The 20,927-nt window shown below is 43.5% G+C and overlaps 2 protein-coding genes across 3 annotated transcripts in view; one reads left to right on the top strand and one right to left on the bottom strand.

Moving 5' to 3' along the window:
• EIF2AK4 (eukaryotic translation initiation factor 2 alpha kinase 4) overlaps positions 1-326 on the bottom strand; it is a 36,302-nt gene extending 35,976 nt beyond the window's left edge. For both annotated transcript variants that reach the window (XR_003990874.1, XM_030481918.1), the window contains exon 1: positions 51-326. Coding sequence is in view for 1 of the 2 variants with exons in the window: in XM_030481918.1 (XP_030337778.1) it covers positions 51-203 (153 nt within the window). In the remaining variant the exon portion in view is untranslated. The remainder of the gene's footprint in view (positions 1-50) is intronic.
• A 3,887-nt stretch (positions 327-4,213) lies between these two features.
• GPR176 (G protein-coupled receptor 176) overlaps positions 4,214-20,927 on the top strand; it is a 42,568-nt gene continuing 25,854 nt past the window's right edge. Inside the window, exon 1 of the mRNA XM_030484287.1 lies at positions 4,214-5,444. Within this exon, the coding sequence (XP_030340147.1) occupies positions 5,216-5,444 (229 nt within the window). The 5' untranslated portion in view covers positions 4,214-5,215. The remainder of the gene's footprint in view (positions 5,445-20,927) is intronic.

The raw sequence follows: 20,927 nt of genomic DNA, 5'->3' as shown, positions 1-20,927 counted from the left end.
CGAGGCCGCCGCGCAAGAAGGGGCCTGGCGAGGGGAGCCCCGCTCGCTACCTTCCAGGCCTGGCTCTGCCGCAGATCCTGGAAGTCCTGCCCGTAGATGGACTCCAGCACCTGCAGCTCGTTCTCCTGCCGCAGCTGGTAGCTCTCCGGCGGCTCCGCGGCTACTTGCGCAGGCAGCGGCTGGGCGCCGCTCGCCCGGGCCATGTCAGCTCCCCGGGCGGGAGCCGGCGGCAGCCATCGCAAGCAGCCCCGCGGCGCTGCCACCGTGGAAGTGGCGCCGGCCCAGCGGTGGCCACGCTCCGCCGCGCCCCGGCACCGCCTCCGCGGCGGGAGGAGGAGGAGCCGGGGGACGGGGGCCTGGTGGTGCGTGCGGTAGCGGCTGCTGTGGGAAAGGCCGGGACCAGCCCCGCAGCCTTCGTAGGGGCTGTGTGCCGCCGTGTGGTGGGGTGGCGGCGGCCTTGGACGTGCTCCGTTTGCCCTGGGCCGGGCAGAGTTGTAGATCTGACGGCTGTCGGCGGCCTTCCTGGGGCTCTGCCACCCGCTGAGGGACCGCGGCATGTTGCTTAACCCGTATCCACTCATGGTCCCATCTGCCTCCCCTCAAAAGCACCATCTTCTCAGCTGCGTAGGCCCGGAGCAGCAGTGCCTCAGAATCGTAGAATGTCTTGAGCTGGAAGAGATCCATAAGGATTATCGAGTCCAACTCCCTGCTCCACACAGGATTATGTAAAACTAAACCATGTAACTAAAAGCATTGTCCAGACACTCCTTGAGCTCTGGCAGGCTCGCAGCCATGACCACTTCCCCCGGGGAGTCTGGTGACCAACCACCCTCTTAGTGAAGACCCTTCCCATAATGTCCAGTGTGAACTTCCCCAAGATATGCTTCAAGATATATCTGCAAATACAGAGACAGGCACCAAATACGAGTAGTTACTGTGTGGATTTTTTTGAAATACACCTTGAGAAATATTTAAAAACGGAAAAAAAAAAACCAAAAAACCCAAACAAAAAACCCCACAAAATTCAGAATGGATTTCACATAGAGCTGGGGCAGGATACGAGTTTATGTGGAAACTAAAAAATGTTTCCATTGATGATTATTTTAACAACTACTGGGAGGTGGAGCGTGAGCAGCCTTAGCCTTTGCTTGGTTGAACTGCAGACATGAAGCTAGGTAAGCAGAAAGGATGTGTCTTTCTTCAGTCACTGCATGGGGCAACTACTGAATAGAAGGACTGCCACAAGATGTAACCTTTACAGTTTTGGGATCTTAATGAAAACCCCCCAAGTAAATTCATACATACAAGCTTATCAATTAGGTGTGTGATCCCCAGGCAAAGAAAAATGCTACAGTAGTCTGGAGTTTGCTATCGTGCACCCACACTCTGTACTTTCATTTGTTAGGAAATGTAGGAAACAAGTGTGGTCCACTGAAACAGAACAAACTGAATTGTGTGTTTTCCTTTTGCCTTAAATCTAGCCATGTCCATACCAGGATCCCCACTAGTTATATTATCTTTCTCCTAAAGATCAAAGCCATGTTCATACCAGGATCCACACTAGTTATATAATCCTTCTCCTAAAGATCAAATTCCCGCATCTGAAGTGAAAACATGTAATGTAAGTTTCAGAGCCATACTTCCAGTATTTTAAATCTCTACTGTTTCAGTATAATAGACTCAATTTTTCTTTACTTTTGTAATTGCATGAAAAATCTTCTGATGCTTCTCTTCATTTTAATTACAAGGTTTCTCTCAATGGAGTTCTAGTGATCTTCACTTTACTCCCTGACTTTGGAGTACACTCTTTGTTTTAAATAGACCACTTAAGGAAGGACTTACTCTAATGAATAGTTCCTACAGTCCTCAGTTTCTCCTTCTGAAATTGAAAGCTTGTTAATGCATACTTTCGTTTATTTTTTGCATTTCATTTAGACTAAATTCTTATGGTCCCCAGCTGGGTTCATAACATATAATAACTGGTAGTTTCATAATGTCATTAGCATCTAACCAAAACCAAATCTTGAACTGTGCCACTGTTCTGATGCTGTTTTCTGTTCCTCACCATGTCTGGGAATGCCTGGAACGTGCCGTTAGTAGTAACGTTTTTCTCTCTTTTTTTTTTTTTTTTTTTTTTTTTTTTTTTTGGTGGGAAGTGGCGTGCACAAAGCTCTGTAGCATTTATCTAACCACAACAGAGATCTTTTGCACAGTCACACGTGGCCTGGGGCACTGTAATTGTCCACTGGCGTTTCTTGCATCTGCTTAGAAGTAACTGCTGTATTTGACCCACGGGTGCAGTTGGGTATTTCTCATCTGTCTGTTTAGGTGTTCTCTCTGTATTAAAGGCTAGAAATAAAAGTTTCTAGGCCACAGATTCATCTTGCCTCCCACCCAAAGACACGGCAAGAATGGCCAATTTCAAGATACGATACAGCAAATAATTAAGAAACTTCTGTAAGATTTCCTTTAACAGAAATTATGGGTTTACACTTTCCAAGCACGTTGTGTGAGGCACACAGCCCAGCGCATGGCAAACTTCCCCGTGTTACTTTGCATAACAATGGGTGGGTCAGGTAACATCATGCATTGTTAAAGCTCCCCCACTGTTCCTGTTCTTCGTGACTTGGCAAAATTTTAACCAGTTGGGATGAAATGTCCTAGACCAGATGTCTACCCCAGGCTATTTTGGTTGGTTTTTTTTCTCTTAATTTCTTCTACAGTGATTCATCGTTTCCAAGAAGAAAGCCAAATAACTTCATAATTTTAAAAAATTGCAAGAATTTATTTTAAAAAGTCTTGTACCCCAGCAGAAGTGTGAGAATTTGGTGGGTGAGGGGGAAGAGATAACCTTTTTCAGGGCTGTGGCTTTGCTAGCTAGCCTTGAGAAAACCTGCACAAAGTAAACAAAAATATATTACTTAGGGGGGGAAAAATATTCAAATGCTCTGCACAGATTTATTGGAGTACAGCAAACATCACTAAAGAGTCTGCCTGCCTCAGATATGTGCCAGACTGCATCTGGACAGAAGCTTCCCCTCCAAAATATGAAACTTCCATGGCCCACATTAAAATTTAATTATAGTCACTAAAATTCAATGATGTGAGATGTGAGAGTGTGCTTTCACCTCCCCCTGTGCATGGTGAGAGGAGGCAAGTCTCCCCTGGTGAGGTGCAGGAGAGCGGGGAAGGGTCCCAGAAGTAGGAGCTGAAGGAAGGGGCTGCCCTGTGAAGAAAAGTGCCTTGCAGGTGGCTAGGAGGTGAAGGAGGGGAGGTCAGAGTGGCCAAAACAGCCACAAGAATGATGCGGGACTGAAGGGATGAAGCCTGTTTGAGAGGCCTAGGAGACAAGGATGAGGGGAAAGCAGGGTGGTAGCTGCTGACTGTTGCCTGGGTAAGGTGGGGAAAAAAATGGGAGTGGCTGCACAAAATGAATGGGTTGTGAGCAGGTGTGAGAAGAAAGGGTAAGAGAGTGAGTGCGCCGGGTCAGGCTGGGAGTGAGGAAGTGACATGAATTACTAGAAAAGAGCCTGGAGCAATGAGCTGGGAGACTTCTGCTCCCAGAGAGGTGGCTGCAAGCGTAGAGGCTCCAGGCCCTGCAGTGAGATGAGGTGGTGGCAGCCTCCATTTCCCTGCGGTCAGCACATGTCTCTGAACCCATGGCAAAGCACTCGGCTCTTTCCTGTATCATCTAAGGTCACAGAAGACAGCATGCGGATCACACAAGTGGATTTTGTTAGTGTGGGGTCCTTGAAAGCCTTGCTGGACAGGGGTTATACTGGCGGGCAGCTGCTCTTTCAGGAGGCACGTCCATATTGCCAGCCAATGGCTGAAAGGCCTTTTGTTTTTAACTAGCCATCAACCTAAAAATCTTCAAATGTGCACCCACTATATGGATGCACACTTTTTGCACACTGAAAACCCAAACTTATTATGCTTATAAGGAGCTTTCCTGCCAAATTAAGTATAAAAAATATACATAGTTTAACAAAAAATACGTATACGTAGAAGCCCAGCCCACCTTTTCAAATCCTTTCCTCAAAACTACGGGCTTGTTTTGTAACACCGCTTTATAAACCCCAGATTCCGGCGCCTGCCCACCGAGGAGGAGGAGCTGCTGCCGCAGCACCACCCGGCCCGGCCCCGCTTGCGCCGCAGCCGCTGCCCACCAAAATGGCGGCCCCTCTGCCTGCCGCGGCCACGTGATGGCGGCGCCCCCGCCCCTTGGGAGCGTGGCGGAGGTGGGAGGCCGGCGGCCCGCCCCGGTCCGCTTGGCTCCGCCCTGCGGGGCCGCCGCCTCCGGCGGGCGCCGGGGCTTGGCGGCTGTGCGCGGTCTGGAGCACCTGGGGCGGGATGTTGGCGCACGTACGGGCAGGGGTGTTATCGCCGGCCGCGCTTGGTGCGGGGTGCGCTCAGAGTGGGTCGCGAAGGATCGTACGGAGGCTTTTCGGTTCGTTGGAGGCACGAGTTCTCCCCGCCTTGGGATTCAAAACCAAATTAATTTAACCCAAGAAATAGCTGGAGTGCAGTGGAAGGCATTGAACAGTCAGTGGCTTGTCTGGGCGCCGTATAAGGGTGTTCTTGGTGTCCAGCGTCGCGCAGAGCGAGGAGGAACGCGGGACGGAGCCGTGTGTCACCACGGGAGAAGCGGGCAGGAGAGAAGAGAGCGCTAGGAGATGTGGCACGGGGGAAGAGGTGTCCTTCCTCCCTCGGGGTTGTGAGAAGAGCTAACGCCAGGGCAGAGAGCGCAGTGGGGACAGGGCTTGTGGTCCATCAACTTTTCCTGACTGGGTTTGATGTATAGGAAGTCTATGTGCCTGCGAGCGTGTACGCTGTGGTGCGAGACGACCTGTCGGGGTTAGGACGAGCTGCGGTGTGGACTGTGATTTCCTCATGCACATTTATTGCAGTAAGCCATGCTGAGGAAACGCTGTAGTATCGTGAAGCAAGAAATACGGGACAGCTGATCGCGAGGAGGAGCCTGCTTTATTTTCTGTTTTCCTTTACCGGTTACCATAATTTACAAGGCGGAAACGTGAGAAGCCAACCCTGCTTTCTGGCACACAGAAATACGGTGAAGATGCCTCCAGGTGTCAGAGACAGAGCTTTGTCCTCAGAAGTGCCTTTTTGCTTGTGGGCTCCAGTCAGTCGCTGAAGGCAAGGGCTCAGTAACCTGTGGTTATTAGGTGTCAGCAAGGAAGGCAGGAACTTCGCCATGGGGTACAACAAAAGCTGGATCTCGAGGAATGAAAGCGAGCATCCTCCGTACCAGGCTGTCACCAGAGCCCTGGAGATGAGGAACGCCTCGGCTGGGGAGATGGTGTGGCAGGGTGGGAACGGCAGCCAGGCTGGGGCCGCGGAGGGCCAGGAGCACAGTGAGGAGCAGACCTACAGGCATTTCACTACCACGGTGCAAATCGTCATCTTTGTAGGCTCTTTGCTGGGTGAGTGTTGCTGGAGTTTTTTGTTGGTGTGGTTTGTTTATCCTTATGGCCAGGGACTGCAGACCAAATGGTAACCAGCATAACTTGCTGCTGTAGTGACTCTTTTTTCTGCATTTTAGGTCCTCAGGTGTATGATTTCATGTTCCTTTTGGGTTTTTGATGTGTAAAAGCTATTACTATAAAATTCTATTAATCACAGCTGAGAACTGTTGCATTGTATGTATGTATTACTTTGTAAACTTTTCTGTTACAATTTAAATGGGCAAAAATTAAATGCATTGATTACACGTTTAGTTTCAACTGTAGTGGGATCTGTTGTCTTTACCATAGAAAGGGTGTGGAGTGTTTTAAACAAGTTTTACTCGATTTCTGTTTCACAATTTCTGTTTCAGAAATTCTGTATTTGCGTCCTGCGGATTTTAAATTAATCCTTTGGAAGTACTTTATGCTGTAAAAATGTATAACCATATGCAATCTTGCTTACTTGTTAAAGTAGGAATCATACACTATAGATATGTGGTAGTAAACTAGTAATATATTGCCACATAATTTTACAGATGTGTGTACATTTGCTTTCTAGATGCTTACAGCATGTTATTTTGTTAGGAATACATGTGCATTTCTTACAAAAGGCAAAATAAATAAGCCTTATGGTGAGTCAAGTTAGCACTGTTCGGGAGATCAGGAAGCTGGATTTCAGTAAAATGCTGCTACTAACTAAATCATTTAAAGCTGGTTACTGGAGATTATGAGGCTTTTCACACAAGGCTTGACAGAGAAAGTCTCGAGCTCTTTAGGAAAGTTCAGTAGGACTTTGCTAATGGTCACTGGCTCTTATTATCAAAGATTTGTTTTTGTTTTTGCTGATCTTGAGTAATGCTAAAATCCATTTTTGTGGTCATGGTAATTAATTCTAATATTGATTTCTTCTTGGCAATATTTAACATCACTTAAATAATTTCTAATAAGATGGTAAGCATAGTCTTGGAACAGCATTGGGCTCAGTCAGCGGTATGCTTACTGCTTGTTACTGTAAATCACAGTCTTTTGGCATCAATTATTCCTCTGCCCAGTGGGGGTAATCGCCTTCGTTCTTGCCTTTTTTCTATTTAGCACATTGATAGCATGGGGAAAGAGCTCTCTTTCGGTGTGTTTGATAGTGCCTGGCACAAAACGATAGCCAGCAAATAGTGTCCTAAAAAATAACAAGATCAGATGAGAAAAGTCAGAATTCATTCATATTCTTCATCCTTTGGGGTTTTAGCCATAAGAACACACATCTGGGTAATGTGTCCAGGCTTACTTTCATGAGCATGGATCTTCCAATTTTATTTGAAGAAGAAAACAGACACTGTCATGTAATCATACCTTCAGCAGCTAGGAGTTCTTAAAAACTAACCAACCAATCAACAAATACTGTAGCTATAAATTTTCCAAGGTTAGTGTAAGTCATGGCTTGTCAGTCCTGCAGTTTGCTTTCAAGAGGTGGGCTCTCTGAAAATATCTGGACCTAAGGGGTTTATGTGCAGGTTGGATGGCTGGGAGGCTGATGAATCTTCAGATCACTAACTTCTCCAGGCCTATCAAAGAGGAAAACAGGAGAGGAAGTGATGTATTTTTAAAACATGAAAATGCAGTAGTCCAATGACAACGGTTAGCAGCAAGCCTTGTGAGTTTACAGTGATGGAAAACAGTTTTAACTTTTTTTTTTTCAAAGTGCCTTGTTTTCCAGTCTCCCTGCTGTTCCAAAACACTGTTTTGAGAATATTTATGAGACGTGCTATCGTAACACTTTAAAACTTGAGAATCTTTAAACGTGTCTTCCCATATCATCCTTATTTTCTCTTTACTGAATGGAAACAAAGCCATGAAGAAGCTAAAGCCTTGGATCTCCAGAAGGTCTTAGGGTTTCTGTGCCTGCATGCTCAACTCTCATATGTGCCGGAAGTTTTGCTTGTGCATGTGCTGCACACTATCTCCTGCATCAGCAGGGGAGAACAACTTGATATTTACTTGATGCTTATGGTTGTGCAAGCCATTAATTAAGTTTTCCTCTGCATTTGTTCTCTGTCATGATCCTTAGAGCCTGGGTGATGTCCAGCTCTTTTCTCCATCAGGTGAGCCCCTCAGTTGAGCTGCAGAATAGTCCAGTGAGTCTCAAGTTCCCCTTTGCAGAGGGGAAACCCTTCAAGGGGAATCAGGACTATCCTTCCCCCTAAAGCATGAGGTGAATTTGAATCCTCTCTGGTTTGGGTGGATGTGCAACTTGTACATTCCCACAACGTCAGTGTGCACCCAGGCCACTTTGCTATTGGATAAAACAGCATGACTCTTTTAAAAGAAAGAAATAATTTCTACTTCTAGCTTGAAAGGGAACAAACATGGATGTCTCAGTCTTGATAGTGGACACTGGGACGTACGCAGCAGTCTACAGCACGAAGAGGACCAGGTCCTACAAAAGAGAAGAATCACAGTTGGTGGTGTGAATTTAATTTGGGTTCCTGCTGTGCAGAAGGATGTGATAGTGATAGTTGTGAGATGTACGTTATGCTGTGTTTGTTTACTTTGCAATACATTGAAAGCACATCCTCAATTTATTTTAGGTAGCAATAACAATGATACAAGATTTTAGAATTTCTGTTCATCTATAAAAGGGATTATGTAGTTGTCACAAGCTTGACAAAGCTTGAACCTGGATGTGACATGTATGTCAGAGGATCTAACTGGTAGAACCAACCAGAAGTACCAAGAAGAGGCTAGCTAACTGGCAGATTTTTTTTTTAATTTTTTTTTTCCCCTAATTTGCTAAGAACTTTCATTGGTAAAAATATCTAATTTTGTAAAGAACCGGCTTATTCCATGTTTGGAATGGACAAAACATAATAATTAGTCTAAAAGTGACTTATAATTTAGGGAAGTTAGAGATGGGAGTTCTTCAGATAATTTGGTCATGAGTTACTGAGTTTATGAAGCTATAAGATGCTTAAATGCTACAGTTTTAAGTAGCTGTTCATGTGACTTTGAGTCTGTTTGCAGGAACTTCCTGCTGTTGCTCTTCCGCTGTTTGTGTTGAAGTTCTCACTTAGCAGACTAGCTATGATTTTAATATTCAAGGACTGAGGAATAAGAAGGGGTAAATCTGCATCTCTGTGCTTTGAACCCACTGTGCACTCCTTTGGCTGTAGCCTGCAACGAGGTTTCTGCACAAGACAGGAGGTATTAGGGGGGAGGAATTTGGTCAATTTAGTTATCCTGATCAGCAGCTTGGTTTGCCTCTACGAAGGAAAGATTTACAGCATATTCAAGACTTGCAAGCCATTTCTGTCTGTGATGCTTAGCTGAGTGCATGAAATGGGGAGTACCTCTGGGGAGCTTTAAATGCTTCGCAAATGTTCGTGGACCTTACTTACCAAATGCACAAGGTGAGGTACCAAGTAGGTATGAGACTAGAAGGCCTTGTTAACAGTCTTCCTGTGTGTTTTTTCTGGTTCTCCTCCCCATCTGACCCAGGGACTGGGGAGTGAGCGAGTGGCTGTGTGATATTTACTTGCCAGCTGGAGTTAAATCATGACACTAGTAATGGCAGTTCTCATAGTAATGGCATTTCCTAGCCCGCAAGCTGTTAACTCAGGACTACAATAAAACAGTGAAAATGCTTGCCACTGGTGTTTCTCGTTCTGCTGTTTTAACTGTGCTTGGGAACAGGGAACACGTTACAGAAAAAAATACAAGTGTGCTGAACTTCTGCAGAAGAACAAGGAAAAGACCTATGCCTCTCATTACCGCTTCCCTTTTCAGATCCACACATGTACTTTGTAATCCTTGAAATCAAGAGAGTAGATGCCTCAGGAAGTCTGGAATGGCAAGTGCATAGAGATGTGTTTCTGGTGTGGGGTCAGGTGAGCTGCACTCATTAGTCTGCTTAGGCCATAGCTGTGCAGGTACAGTGTGATTATAACTGTTGCTTCTAAGAAAAATTACTGCGGGAGAATAGAAGACTAATTATGCTGTTTCTCTCATGAACAACTGTTTTTTGGATTTCTCAATTGTGCCTAATTGGCTTAGCAAAAAGAAAGCTATTGTGCTGAATTTCTGTGTAAGGCAGCAACTTTCATTACCTTAAATATGAGGGAAAGTGAAAGGCACTAATGGGAGGAACTAGCTGATTTTACTGGCCACTGGAATGATGCAGGCAGGAGCAGTGTGATACAAGAAGCAACACATGCTGTCAGTGCTGATTCCCTTCGGTTGATTTAATCCTGACTGGTAAAAGGCCTCAAGAAATTCGAGCTTGTCATGTCCTGACTTGTTTTGAAAGGATATGGAAGTCATCAATGGAAGAACAAAAATTGAAGAGGTTTGCTTTGAGATTGATTACTACATTTCCACTAATCCTGCACAGATCCATGTGCTCTGCAGTTCCCTGTATATTCTGCCTGACTCAGATCATTTTTTACTGCCTCATAAGAACTGTAGGAGCTGTTTTGTGTGACTTGAATTTCAGGCTAGTTCCCTCCACCTGCCATCCAATGGATGTGGCTAAGATGACGAAGTCAGGATTACTTGTGGAATTGAATGATGATTTGCAGTCATGGTCATACTGGCTAGGGTCCTTAGCTGCCAAATTCAAATGCTAATATCAAAGGGGTAGTATTGTTCATGTGAAGTTGATAAAAGGAAAGATAAAATAAAATTGAGGTTTAGAACTTCAGCCTTGTCAAACTACTGAAGTTTTGAAGATGGAGACCATATTCTCCATCCTCATGTGTTTTTATTTGGTTTTGTGGGTTTTTTTGGCATGTTACCCTGTCCGTCTTTGGGTTCTCGTTTCAGGGTCCATTCACTTCACAAGGTTGTTGTGCCACCTATTGTCATACTAGTAGTGCCGTCAGTGATACAAATTAATGACAAAAGCACAGTTTTTTATGCAGTTTCTAAAGTTGCTCCTCTGTGAGCAAGAGTAAAGTTCTGCTTGCGATTTTTTTTTTTTTTTTTTAATTTAAATGAAAAAAAGATTTGATGAGTTTTGATGATTGTGTGGGGATTTATTTGGAAGAGGACTGACAAATACCATTGGAATGCTAGAAAAGGAAAATTCGCAGTGTTCCCATGTACATGGGTAGTCGGTTCTTCTTGATGGAGAACAGTTAAGCTTCAGCTTTTGTATGATTTATTCCGATCATAATGTCCAGCATGTCCCAGAGCAATGCAGGCCACTGATGGTTGTTCTCACAGGGCAAGTATAGAAACTGGGAAGTTCAGGAGCCTTTCCAGGGGAGACCAGTTTTTGTTGCCTCTGCTGTGGTAAAGAGAAGGTTATGATGTGACTGAGCTAAATGGGCCATGAAAGTGAGAATCTGCTGGCTTCTCCGATAGTGACTAACAGACTGGGAGCTACGTCTGACTGTTCAGATGTATTTACATTGGCTTTACAGAGCAGAGAACCCTAAGGTAAAGAAATTTCCACTACTTGAGAAGCCTGCTGTGCAACAGTTCTGTTATATTACCTTAGGAAAGTGTTTCTTGGTTTTTGTTTTCCATTCTCCCCCTTCTGAGACCTGTGTAAACTGCATGCATTCTAGACTTTGTCTAGTTTGATCTTTCATCATGAAGACCATATGTGAGATGGAGCTAATGTAGCCATCCCACTCTTCTGTTTTTTGGGGCGTATCTCAGGCTGTTTGGGCTTCTGATACACAAAGCATACTGTGAGGATTAACTACAGCATGAGCATGGGAGGACTTCATCTAGCAGTGGAATACGTTTCAGTAATGCACAGCAGAGCAGCCAAGGCTGCAAAGGGGAATCACCAGTGCTGTTGGTGTTACTCATTGCACACCCATGGTCAGAATAAATAGAGGCTTCAGATCTTTGAGCTTGCGGTCAGAGGGGTAGAGAAACATTTATAGATTATTTTTAACTGGATTTAAGATTTTAAATTTGTAACCTGAAATTTATAGTATTTTTTAATTCAGATCATTTCTTCCTTCCACCCCCTCCTTCAGCATGGGGGAAGAAAAAAAAAAAGCCAGCAAAAAGCGCCAGTATATTCTTGGCCGCTATTCAAAAATGAATAAACAGTTTATGAAAATAGAGTATTTGAACATGGTAACTGTGAAAAATACTAGCTATTTGGCTCAGAAAAATATGGAGTTACTGCTTTACTCTTGTGGCTGTCACAAGTTTGAAAAACAATATGTGTGGACAATGACAAATAGCTGACAACTTAACTGATGAATGGCAAATCAAAGATGCCTATTTTTTTATTTATTTAAAGAAGCTTGGAATCACATAATGTTCCTTTTCGAATTGAATAAATTTTTAATAGCTTCTTTTTTATTGAAGAAGATTCTTGAGATCAGGTTTGCAGTGAATATAGGGATACAGCAATATTGCTCTACAGGGGCTATTTTTCTCTTGCCATTAGAGGTAATCAATCTTCAGATACTAATTATTAATTTAGCAGAGCAACTGAACCCATTGACAGAAGGAAGAGGGAGCATTCTAAGCTTTGGCAGGGAGAGGTCGCTGGAGGTGGCTGCAGCTGCTTTCAATTGAGTGTAGGCAGTGGGAGGGGATCTTGGAAATCAAGAGGATCTCCAAAGAGCGCTTGTAGCCAGCATGTGCAGTCAGCTTAGCTTGAAAGGGAGATAAAATTGATGGGTGAAATCCGATGGACAATAACATGTTTTATTCTGAGGAGAAGGAAAAGGAAGACCAGGAATAACAGTTTGGGGGGAGATCAGAGTATAGGTTCTGTCACTCTTAGCATGGATTTTTCACATATTTACATACCATTAACTGTAGTTAAATGGGAAGCTTATGAGTTGTGCTTTTACTGATTGTAGCATGGGTGTATCTGAATGTTCACGTCGTGTTAGTTTTAAGCCAGATTATATCCCACTGTCATGGTTTGTAGTTTCTATTCTTTTCATATTTCCCAGGTCTGAGAGTCTGCATGTGCTCCTGAGGTTATTGAGTCTGTTAACGATTTTCATGTTAGCCATGTAGATAAAATGGCATGAATTTTTTCTTTAAAGAAAAATTCATTCTTTTCAGACATTTAGGAAAAAACCCATACACAAGACAATTAATGAAAATTATAATGAGAAATGGCTCAGTGCCAGCGTCTGCTCCCCAGACTGAATATGCATCTTGTAGTTAGTAAAAAGATGCACAGAAAGTATCCCAAATAATCCCATATCGAGTAAACTTTCCCAGACCTTGTAGATCGGTGCCTTAATTGGGGCTTGGGGAATGGAGCTCTTTGTTACTCGCTCTTTTGTCTTCTCAAATCTGTCTTGTATAAAAAGAAATTTTACTGGAAACTCTGAGGATGCTCTGGTACAATCTGAACTCTATTCTAGTGGTTACATCACTTTTTTGGAAGCTGTGGGTTAGACTGGTTGCCTTCTGGTTTCACCACACTGTGATGATATAAAAGGGAGGTGTCCGTTGAAAGAAGACAGTGTGCTCTGAAACAGATACTAGATTTCCAAGTCAACCCCTGCTGCCTTCCCAGTGTCCTGCAGGACAAGAAGAGCCAAGGCTTCAGGCTTGCCTCTGTTCCTGAAGATTTCCTGTGAGCCGTTTGGCTCCAGCCTCTCCCTGTCCTTGAAGCTGATTCTTGTCTCTGTTCTGTCATCTGTGCACAGAGATGTAAAATGGAATTGTTAAAGCACTTAATTGCTAAAGGGATAGATCGCTTCTGGGATACAATTCTAAAGTAACTGGCAGTCTAGGTAACATGTTTATAAAGAATAAATATTTGTATCTTGAGATAGCTACCAGTGAAATTCACCACAGGCATCTTCTATAAAGAACAAAGCAGGGAATCGTGCAGTAAAAAATACTGCAGGTACATGATTAAAGGCTGAGCTGAGAGAATTTCTAAAGACCAAGGAGCACGTCTGCAACCGCTCCAGCAAAAATCTGCAGTCCTGTTCTGCAGGTGTGGAGATGGGGAGGATGATGTTTTGTTTCTACTGGTGTCACTTAGGAAAAATTCAATTGTTTTAAATGAAGTCTTCTAAACCAGGCACTTTGCATAGATTAACTTTGTTGCTGATTAGCTAGAATAGTTAAAGTTTGGCTAAGCAAAAAGTGGCTGAAAATCAACTCTAATAAGCATCAGGTGAATGTAATGATATGAGTGGTAGTATTTGCATGTACTAGTAATTGCCTAATAAGAACATATTACAGTATCATAACATTATGGTAGTAATTTTCCCCTACATTTTTGTATGGGTGATTCCAAGCCTCAGGAATAATGGACCCTGCAGCAGTAAGCCCAGTTCAGGTTGCACCCTTGACTAAGTCTGTCTGGTATAAGTATTATGCTTTTGCTGTTCATGTGTTTTCAGGTGAACTGCTAAGTGATTCTTTTCGGAAGAACAATTGGGTCTGGGGAGTGGGTGAAGAAGAGGGGTGCAAGAGCCTCTGCGGTCCCCGTTGCTATGGAGACTCCTCCTCTTCCTATGCATCAGCAGAGACGCCTTGTCTGGCTTTGGCTGAGGGGCTGCTCAGCACCACCGTGGTGTAGAAGAGAGGCACTGGGAAAACAGCGATTCACCCAGTCTGGAAATTTGCGAGATGCAGTGATTTATGCCTGAAAGCGTCTGGTGCTTCAGAGATACTGTGTGCTAGAGCCTTCCTCAGACATGTGCTGTGGGGTTAGCTGATGTCTTTAAACATTGTGTGTGTTGAGGATGTTAAACTGATCCCTATTTAGGGTGAAACTGATTGATAGCCGTCATTTTACTGTCTGTAGTCCCCATGTGAACACTTCAATGACAGCTATGAACTAGAGCTGTTCAATTAAGTAACTGGATGTTATATTTTGCTTTTCACTGTGAGTTACATTTGCCCAAATTCCAGATGGTGTATATATCACTGTTTTGAACTTCAGTGAAAGTTTAGATACATCAAGATTTTGAATTGGGTATTATGGGCAATAAGTTAGTATTTTGGGCATGAATGAACCCAAGAACTTAGAATTTTAAATGCATGTTAGTTCTGTTGCAGATCTCATTTATTGGCTTGCTATTAAGCAGGAACCATGAGCATATAAATGAGGGTTTTATTCTTTTCTGTTTATCTTTACTAATTAATTCATTTGTGTGGTGCTGGAAAAAGTAAGTTTGCCACTTACTGGGAACATTTTTCAAGATCTAGGAAATTGTGTACTTCTCTTTCACTCATCCCCAAAAAGATGCTGGTAAGTGTTTAGGTAGTGCTGAATCCTGTAGGCTAATAGAGGTGAGCCTGCTGCAGCTCCATGTCCTCAGGTCCAACCACTGCAAGGCTAAGCACACATTCCCAAGAGGCACACATGCACATATGTGTGCGATACACATATATGAACATATATGCATGAGCAGCCACACAGACTGACACGGAAAGTAAGTCCAGCACTCATACAAACACATCATGAACACACAAAAAAAGAAGTTCCAATGGCCTCATCCTCTTCCCCTTTCTGGCTGCTCAGAATGAAAGCCCATTAGTATAAAATACATAAGTGTGTGTGTGTATATATATATATATATGTAAGCAATATGGATCCCTGTGTAGTAGCTATTCTTAGCCATGCAGTCTACCCGGTAGGTGGCCCAGGATCCTCTGGTCTCTGAGTTGCCTCACGCACAGACGCACAGCTGCAGATGGGGCTCTCCAGTGGCTGGCCCAGAACTATGACCTTACCAGTAGCTGACCTCCAAGTCCCAAGGTGTCTTCAGTAGCTGGCTTGGATCTTCTGGTCCTCCACTAACCAACTTACAGACCCCTCTTGTCCCCCCTGGTTATCTGCCCCAGACTTATGGCCACATCATTACTTGTCCCCTAAGCATCTTATCTTAGTTGCTGGCTAGTCTGGCTTGATTTTCAATAGTGATTGCACACTGACATACACACTCACACAAATGCACACTCTCTTGTCTCTCCTGTTGTTGCTGCCCTGATATCCCATGGTCTGACTCCAGTTACTGCACTTGGACCTCCATATGCACACAGACCCATGGAGTAGAGAGCCCCCCACCCACGAGAAGGGTTGGAAATGGAGTTTAATGAGAAGGTGGAATAGATTGTACTGATCAGGTGCAGGGTATGGCCAGACAAACGTACTGACCAAATGCCAGTTTATAGATGGCTTTTATCTCCTTCTCCATCTAGTCCCCCATATTATTCCTCACCAGACTGCCTGGAATTCTCCCTTTACCCACCTTTTCCTCCCTACCGTAAACATCTCATGGTAAGTTTTGTACAATCCCCAAATGCTTATCCCCTGGATCCCACAATGACTCCCATCCCCCTGGGCTAAACCCTCAGGCTGAAAGGAGACCTGGAGAACCTCTCCCACCGAGTCACAGATGGGGCCACCTCTGGCCCATGGGGTGGAAGCTCCTCTGTGACAACCAGGGGAGGGTTTAGGCAGAGGCTCCGTTCTCTGAGTAGGTTATTGGGGTTCCCACACTTGCTCTTGTGTCTCTCTGTTCCTTCGTCTTCACAAAGGCAAGCCTGTAAGCACATTTCCTAATATAAGCTACCAAGTGCACTTCTTTTAGATAATTTGGGTATGATGATGCTCTGAGATTATACAGTATATTGTATATGTACTAGTGGGAATATCAGTGTGAAGTGATTTGCAGAGGAAAACCAAAAGTAGGTTTTACATACATCCTGTAAATATTTAAGGAAAAATTCCCAAATGCTCAAGATAATGTTTTGTTTTCCTGCTGTGCATCTTTTGGTCCCTGCCCTGTATTCCACCAGCCCATCACAGAATCTGTAAATGACTCTGCATTCTTGAGTGTCCAGTATAGGTGGTCACTGGGGCAACAGCTGAACTGGAAGTCCAAAGACTTGAGGCTTCTCTGTGTTATGTTTCCTATATTCCCTGTATCTGTATCTAACAAGGAAGGAGTTCTCAAAATGTTCAGTGTTCTGAGAGTGGGTTAGGTGCTGCTAGAAAGTTTGCAAATGGCAGAAACACCAGTGAAGAATTATTGTATTGTATCCCTCTTCATTTCACTGTTGATTAAATGCTATTCCTGTAGGAAGTACAGCCTCTTGCTCTCTAAACAGTACTGTTACATGTAAACTTTTCTTATTTTTAGCATCTTTTAAATCAGATTTAGCAGCTGGAAGCAGGGACAAGAACTGGTGCCTCGTAGTCAGCCAGCTTCCATAGAAACATTGCAATAAGGAGAATATCCTGGATTGTAAGGCTAGCTGGACAAGAGATTGCACAACATTTCATGATAAGGCATTAGATCAGCCAGACAATGCAAATGGCAATTATGGTAGTAACAAAAGCAGTATTGAAGCTGAAATGGTGATGGCAGGGAGAGCTCTAATTGTCTTATTCTCTGCTCATGATCTTTTGCTGTTGTTGGGGTTTGCTGGAAGACTGCTGTGGACTGCTGCTTTTTTAAATGCTGTATTAGTTACGATATTCAACACTGTAATTTACATTCTTCTCCATCATGAATAGTCTGGCTTACTTCCTGACAAATGTAGTCCTTCCTTCTGTTCTGTCAGTTCTCTTTGAGGAAAACAGCCTGTCATTTTGGGGTGGACAGAGACTTGGGTTTCAGTCTGCTTTTTTTCTACCACCTTTGACTTACTTTCTTGTCTGTCAAAGCAATTCCATGCAAGCACTCAAAAACTTATTCCAGAAGACTGATAAAATATGAAGTGATCTTGCTTCTTGTGTAACCTCTTTTACCTTTCTCTACATACCTTGTGTTACTTGGTTTCTGTTTAGAATCCAGCAGCCCTTACTTTTGTTGTGTATCTGCATGTCTTACGGCATAACTGGATCATTTCTCTGATACTGCGGAACAGCCAACAAAGTCACTACAAGGGGTTAAAATACATTTTCTACTGCTATTGCCTGAATTAATTGGAAAATACTGCTCTAGGGTGGTTTTTGTTGTTTTCATTTAATGTCTGTAGTTTTAATGATTTTTATTGTATTAAGCTGTTTATTTCTCTTAGCCTTTTCAGAGGAGCATTAGCTACAACCCCTTTGGGACTCTGTCAATCTGAATTGGGTGCTCCCTTGTGCTTTTTTGGCTTTCCCCAACTTTTAGTATAAATGTTTTCCTGCAGTTTTCAGCCTGACTCCTGTTCGGTTAAGGTACAGCCAGCCTGTCATTTTACAGGTCTGTATTGTCCCAAAAGGTACCCCATTTCTCAGCATCACCATCTCATTCATGCATTGAGACTCCAGATCTCTGTCTCCCCTTAGCATGTAGAACTCTTACTAAGTCTCTTAATGACAGTGGTTATGAAGGTCCTGGGCTTCAGTACCCTGGTTGATAACCTGAACTGAGCTTCCAGAACACCCCTCGGACACTTCCCTGTGTTACTGATACTGATACAGACAGACCACTGGCCCTGTTCTTCCTTGTGAGCTACCAGGAGGTCCCTGGAGGTCCACTCCCTCTGCACCTGACAGGCAAGTTACCATGCAGTCCTTCGTCTCCAGTATCTCAAAGCCAGCTGGCTCTGTGCCCAGTAAAGCAACCTGCTGCTGCTTCCTGTAGTCTGAGTCCTTTCTACTCAGGCATATCCAATATGTAAGAGCACACTCTTGCCCAGATGGATGCTGTCCTTCCCTGAGACTCCTGTCCCAAGCACGAGCTGCTGTGGTGGAGATGAGGCTATGCAGCAGTGTTCCCATAGGCCTAACCTGGGATCTTTTCATTTCTCTTCAGTGTTCCAGTTCATCCATTCCCATCTGGGGAGGATGAGGCCCAGGAACTCCTTGTACTGTACACATGCACACACACACAAAAAACCTGCCTCTGAATAGGTAATCACATGTGCTGCATTCCAGCCAGTAGCAGTATCTACTCCTGGACTTTGACTGGCACGTTGAGCTTAACGTGTTAGTCTTTTAAAAGCTTTACCAGTTTAGCTTGTCTTTTGCTTCAGTGAATTAAGATGACTGTCCTCCTACTGTACTGTACCCTTCGTAAGATGCTTATCAGTGAAGTAAGATGTAGTCTATATGAGAGAAACTGAGGAGTAAGTGCATGCATGAGTGAGCATGTGTGGAGAAGCAAGCTCATCAGTACCTTTGCCAGTGAAGGCTCCTAGTGCACTCCTCCATCGTGGCTCCCCAGTTCACCATGCTTCTCCGGTTATTTAGCTTCTGCCTTTTGGCCTGTTTTCACCTCTATTCCAGGTATGCTCAGCCTCCTTGTCAGGATCAAGGGACCACCTTGCAGACCTCTTCGCATGCCACCCTCTCACATCTTCCACAGCAGTCGCTTGGCAAACACTCATAGTAGCCTCAGCAAACTCCCACTTACCCAAAGCATGTGGCCAAAGCACCAAAGGAAGCGGGCCAGCCCTAAACTCAGTGCCTTTTACTGTTCGTGTCTTTCCTTGGCAAAACAGCTGTGCCACCTGCCCTCTTTGATTGCCCTTTTTTTGCTAGATGTATTCCCACCACAGAGAGGTAAACATTCATCCTATTTTGTTTGGAGTGCACAAATACCCCGTGATGGCTGCATGTAACAGCTGTCTGGTTTTTTGCAGATATATCATGTCTCCATCTTGTGTAGGTTAAGTCTAGGAAGCTACACATATGTATACAGTAGCACTGTGTATATGACTAGTAGTCATCAGGAAATTATAGTGAGATGTTGCCACATATACTGCTCTTTAACACATCTGTATTTTTTGAGCACGTTTTGAAAGATACAGTTCTTATTTTACCTGCTCCACCCAAACATTGATGCATTAACAGAAAATGGGAACATTGCAAGGAACATCATGTACAGGTCAGCAGAATTACTGTAATACTTAAAGAAAAAGCTGCAGAACTCGTGTATTACAGAAGTGCTTTTTATTACACTTACAAAAATTTTGATCTATTATCCTTATTTTCATCCGGTACAGTTCTCTAGTGTTCGTGCTATATTTGGCTAAGTTCGGTGCTCTATGTCTGCAATTTAATTGGGGGGGGGGAAGAAAAAGAAATTGCCACAACACAATATTTTCTGATTTTAACAAGCCTCTATAATAGGACAGCAAAGACAATTTTCTTTTATTCAGTTTTTAAAACACAGTCAGCAGAAAAAAAGAATCTGGTTAAAGGAGATACTTAAACACCCATGCAGTTGGCAAAGACTGACACTGTATGATGTGGTACCAGCCTCTAGAGACTTATTTTGATTATTTTAAGCATTTAAGAAAGTAAAATTGCACTTCAGGTACCAAAGAACCTGAAAACTACTGAACTACTCTTTGGATTCTGTTTCTTCAGTAATTTCTTAGAGCATAATGTAGATAGATCCAAACAAGGAGCCGCCTCAAAATACCTTATGTTTTCTGGGGCTAATCCAATGTTAGAAATGGTTGCTTTGTGACCAAAAACACAGGTTACATGGTCAAAGGTGTTTCTATTGATACGGTCTAAAACAAATTATATGTGGAAATGTCTAGGAAGGGCAAATAGAGCTCTAGAGCCTTTGGTATCTATATGCACTGCTAGTGAGTGGTCCTGTCTTCATTTAATATGACATAGAGAGCTAGCAAAGCTGGTAGCTATTTGCATAGTAGTCTGTTAATAGTGTTACATGTATCTCAGCATCTTTGATGAAGTGTTGCTAACAGTCTCTGCCAATACATTCTACTGTTTTCAGAGAGCAGGTAACTTTGCAGTACCGAGAATCTAAAAGAGAATTCCTTTGTTTTTTGTTTGGAGGGGTGTAGGGTTCAGGTCTGTTCCTAGGTGAATTAGTGTGAGTTGGGCTGCTTACAGCCTGTCTGCAGGCTTCTCTGTGGACTGGGGGACAGGCAGGCTTGGATCAGCTTCAGTCACGCAATCTTCATATGTTGCATGGTCATATCCATCCAATAATACTAGTCTGTAAGAATGAGACCACTCCTTTTTTAAATTGTTGAAAACTGACTCTGTTGGCTTTCTATGCTATATATCCAGCTGAGACTGGTGTGGCAGCTTGGAGTGAGATGGCTGTCTTATGTTGCTGCAGGGTAGAAAGAAGGTGTAGACCTAAGCAGTAAGAACAGCATGAACATGAACTGGTTCTACAGATATCACATTGCAAGTCAAGGGCTCTCTGCAGTGTGTTGGAGCCTCAGGTGGTAAAACTGCTATTGCATTTCCATATATGTTCAGTTGCTAGCATAAAGTACAACATGATCAATATAAGGCAGCAGCAGCTCTTTAATAAAAGTATTTTTTTGTTTAATTGTTTGCTTTTGAGGAATAAAGTTTCTCAAATATCTTTGTTTTAAACATGGACTTGATGTGCTTGCCTTTGCCACTGCCACATGCCAAGCATGCTAAAGAAGAACCTACTTTTGCTGTGCAACAAATGTCATATGTTTAGTCATCTTTTGAAGATGGTTTTTTTCAGGAGAGGTAGCAAATTATCCCAAAAGGCCAGCCTTCCTGTGTTGTTTGGGATTTGGTTTGTGTGGTTTTGGTTTTGGGTTTTTTTTGTT

This window comes from Strigops habroptila, chromosome 4 (genome assembly GCF_004027225.2).
Source record: "Strigops habroptila isolate Jane chromosome 4, bStrHab1.2.pri, whole genome shotgun sequence".
NCBI classification, from domain to species: Eukaryota; Metazoa; Chordata; class Aves; order Psittaciformes; family Psittacidae; genus Strigops; species Strigops habroptila.
This window is presented reverse-complemented; position numbering and strand designations above follow the sequence as displayed.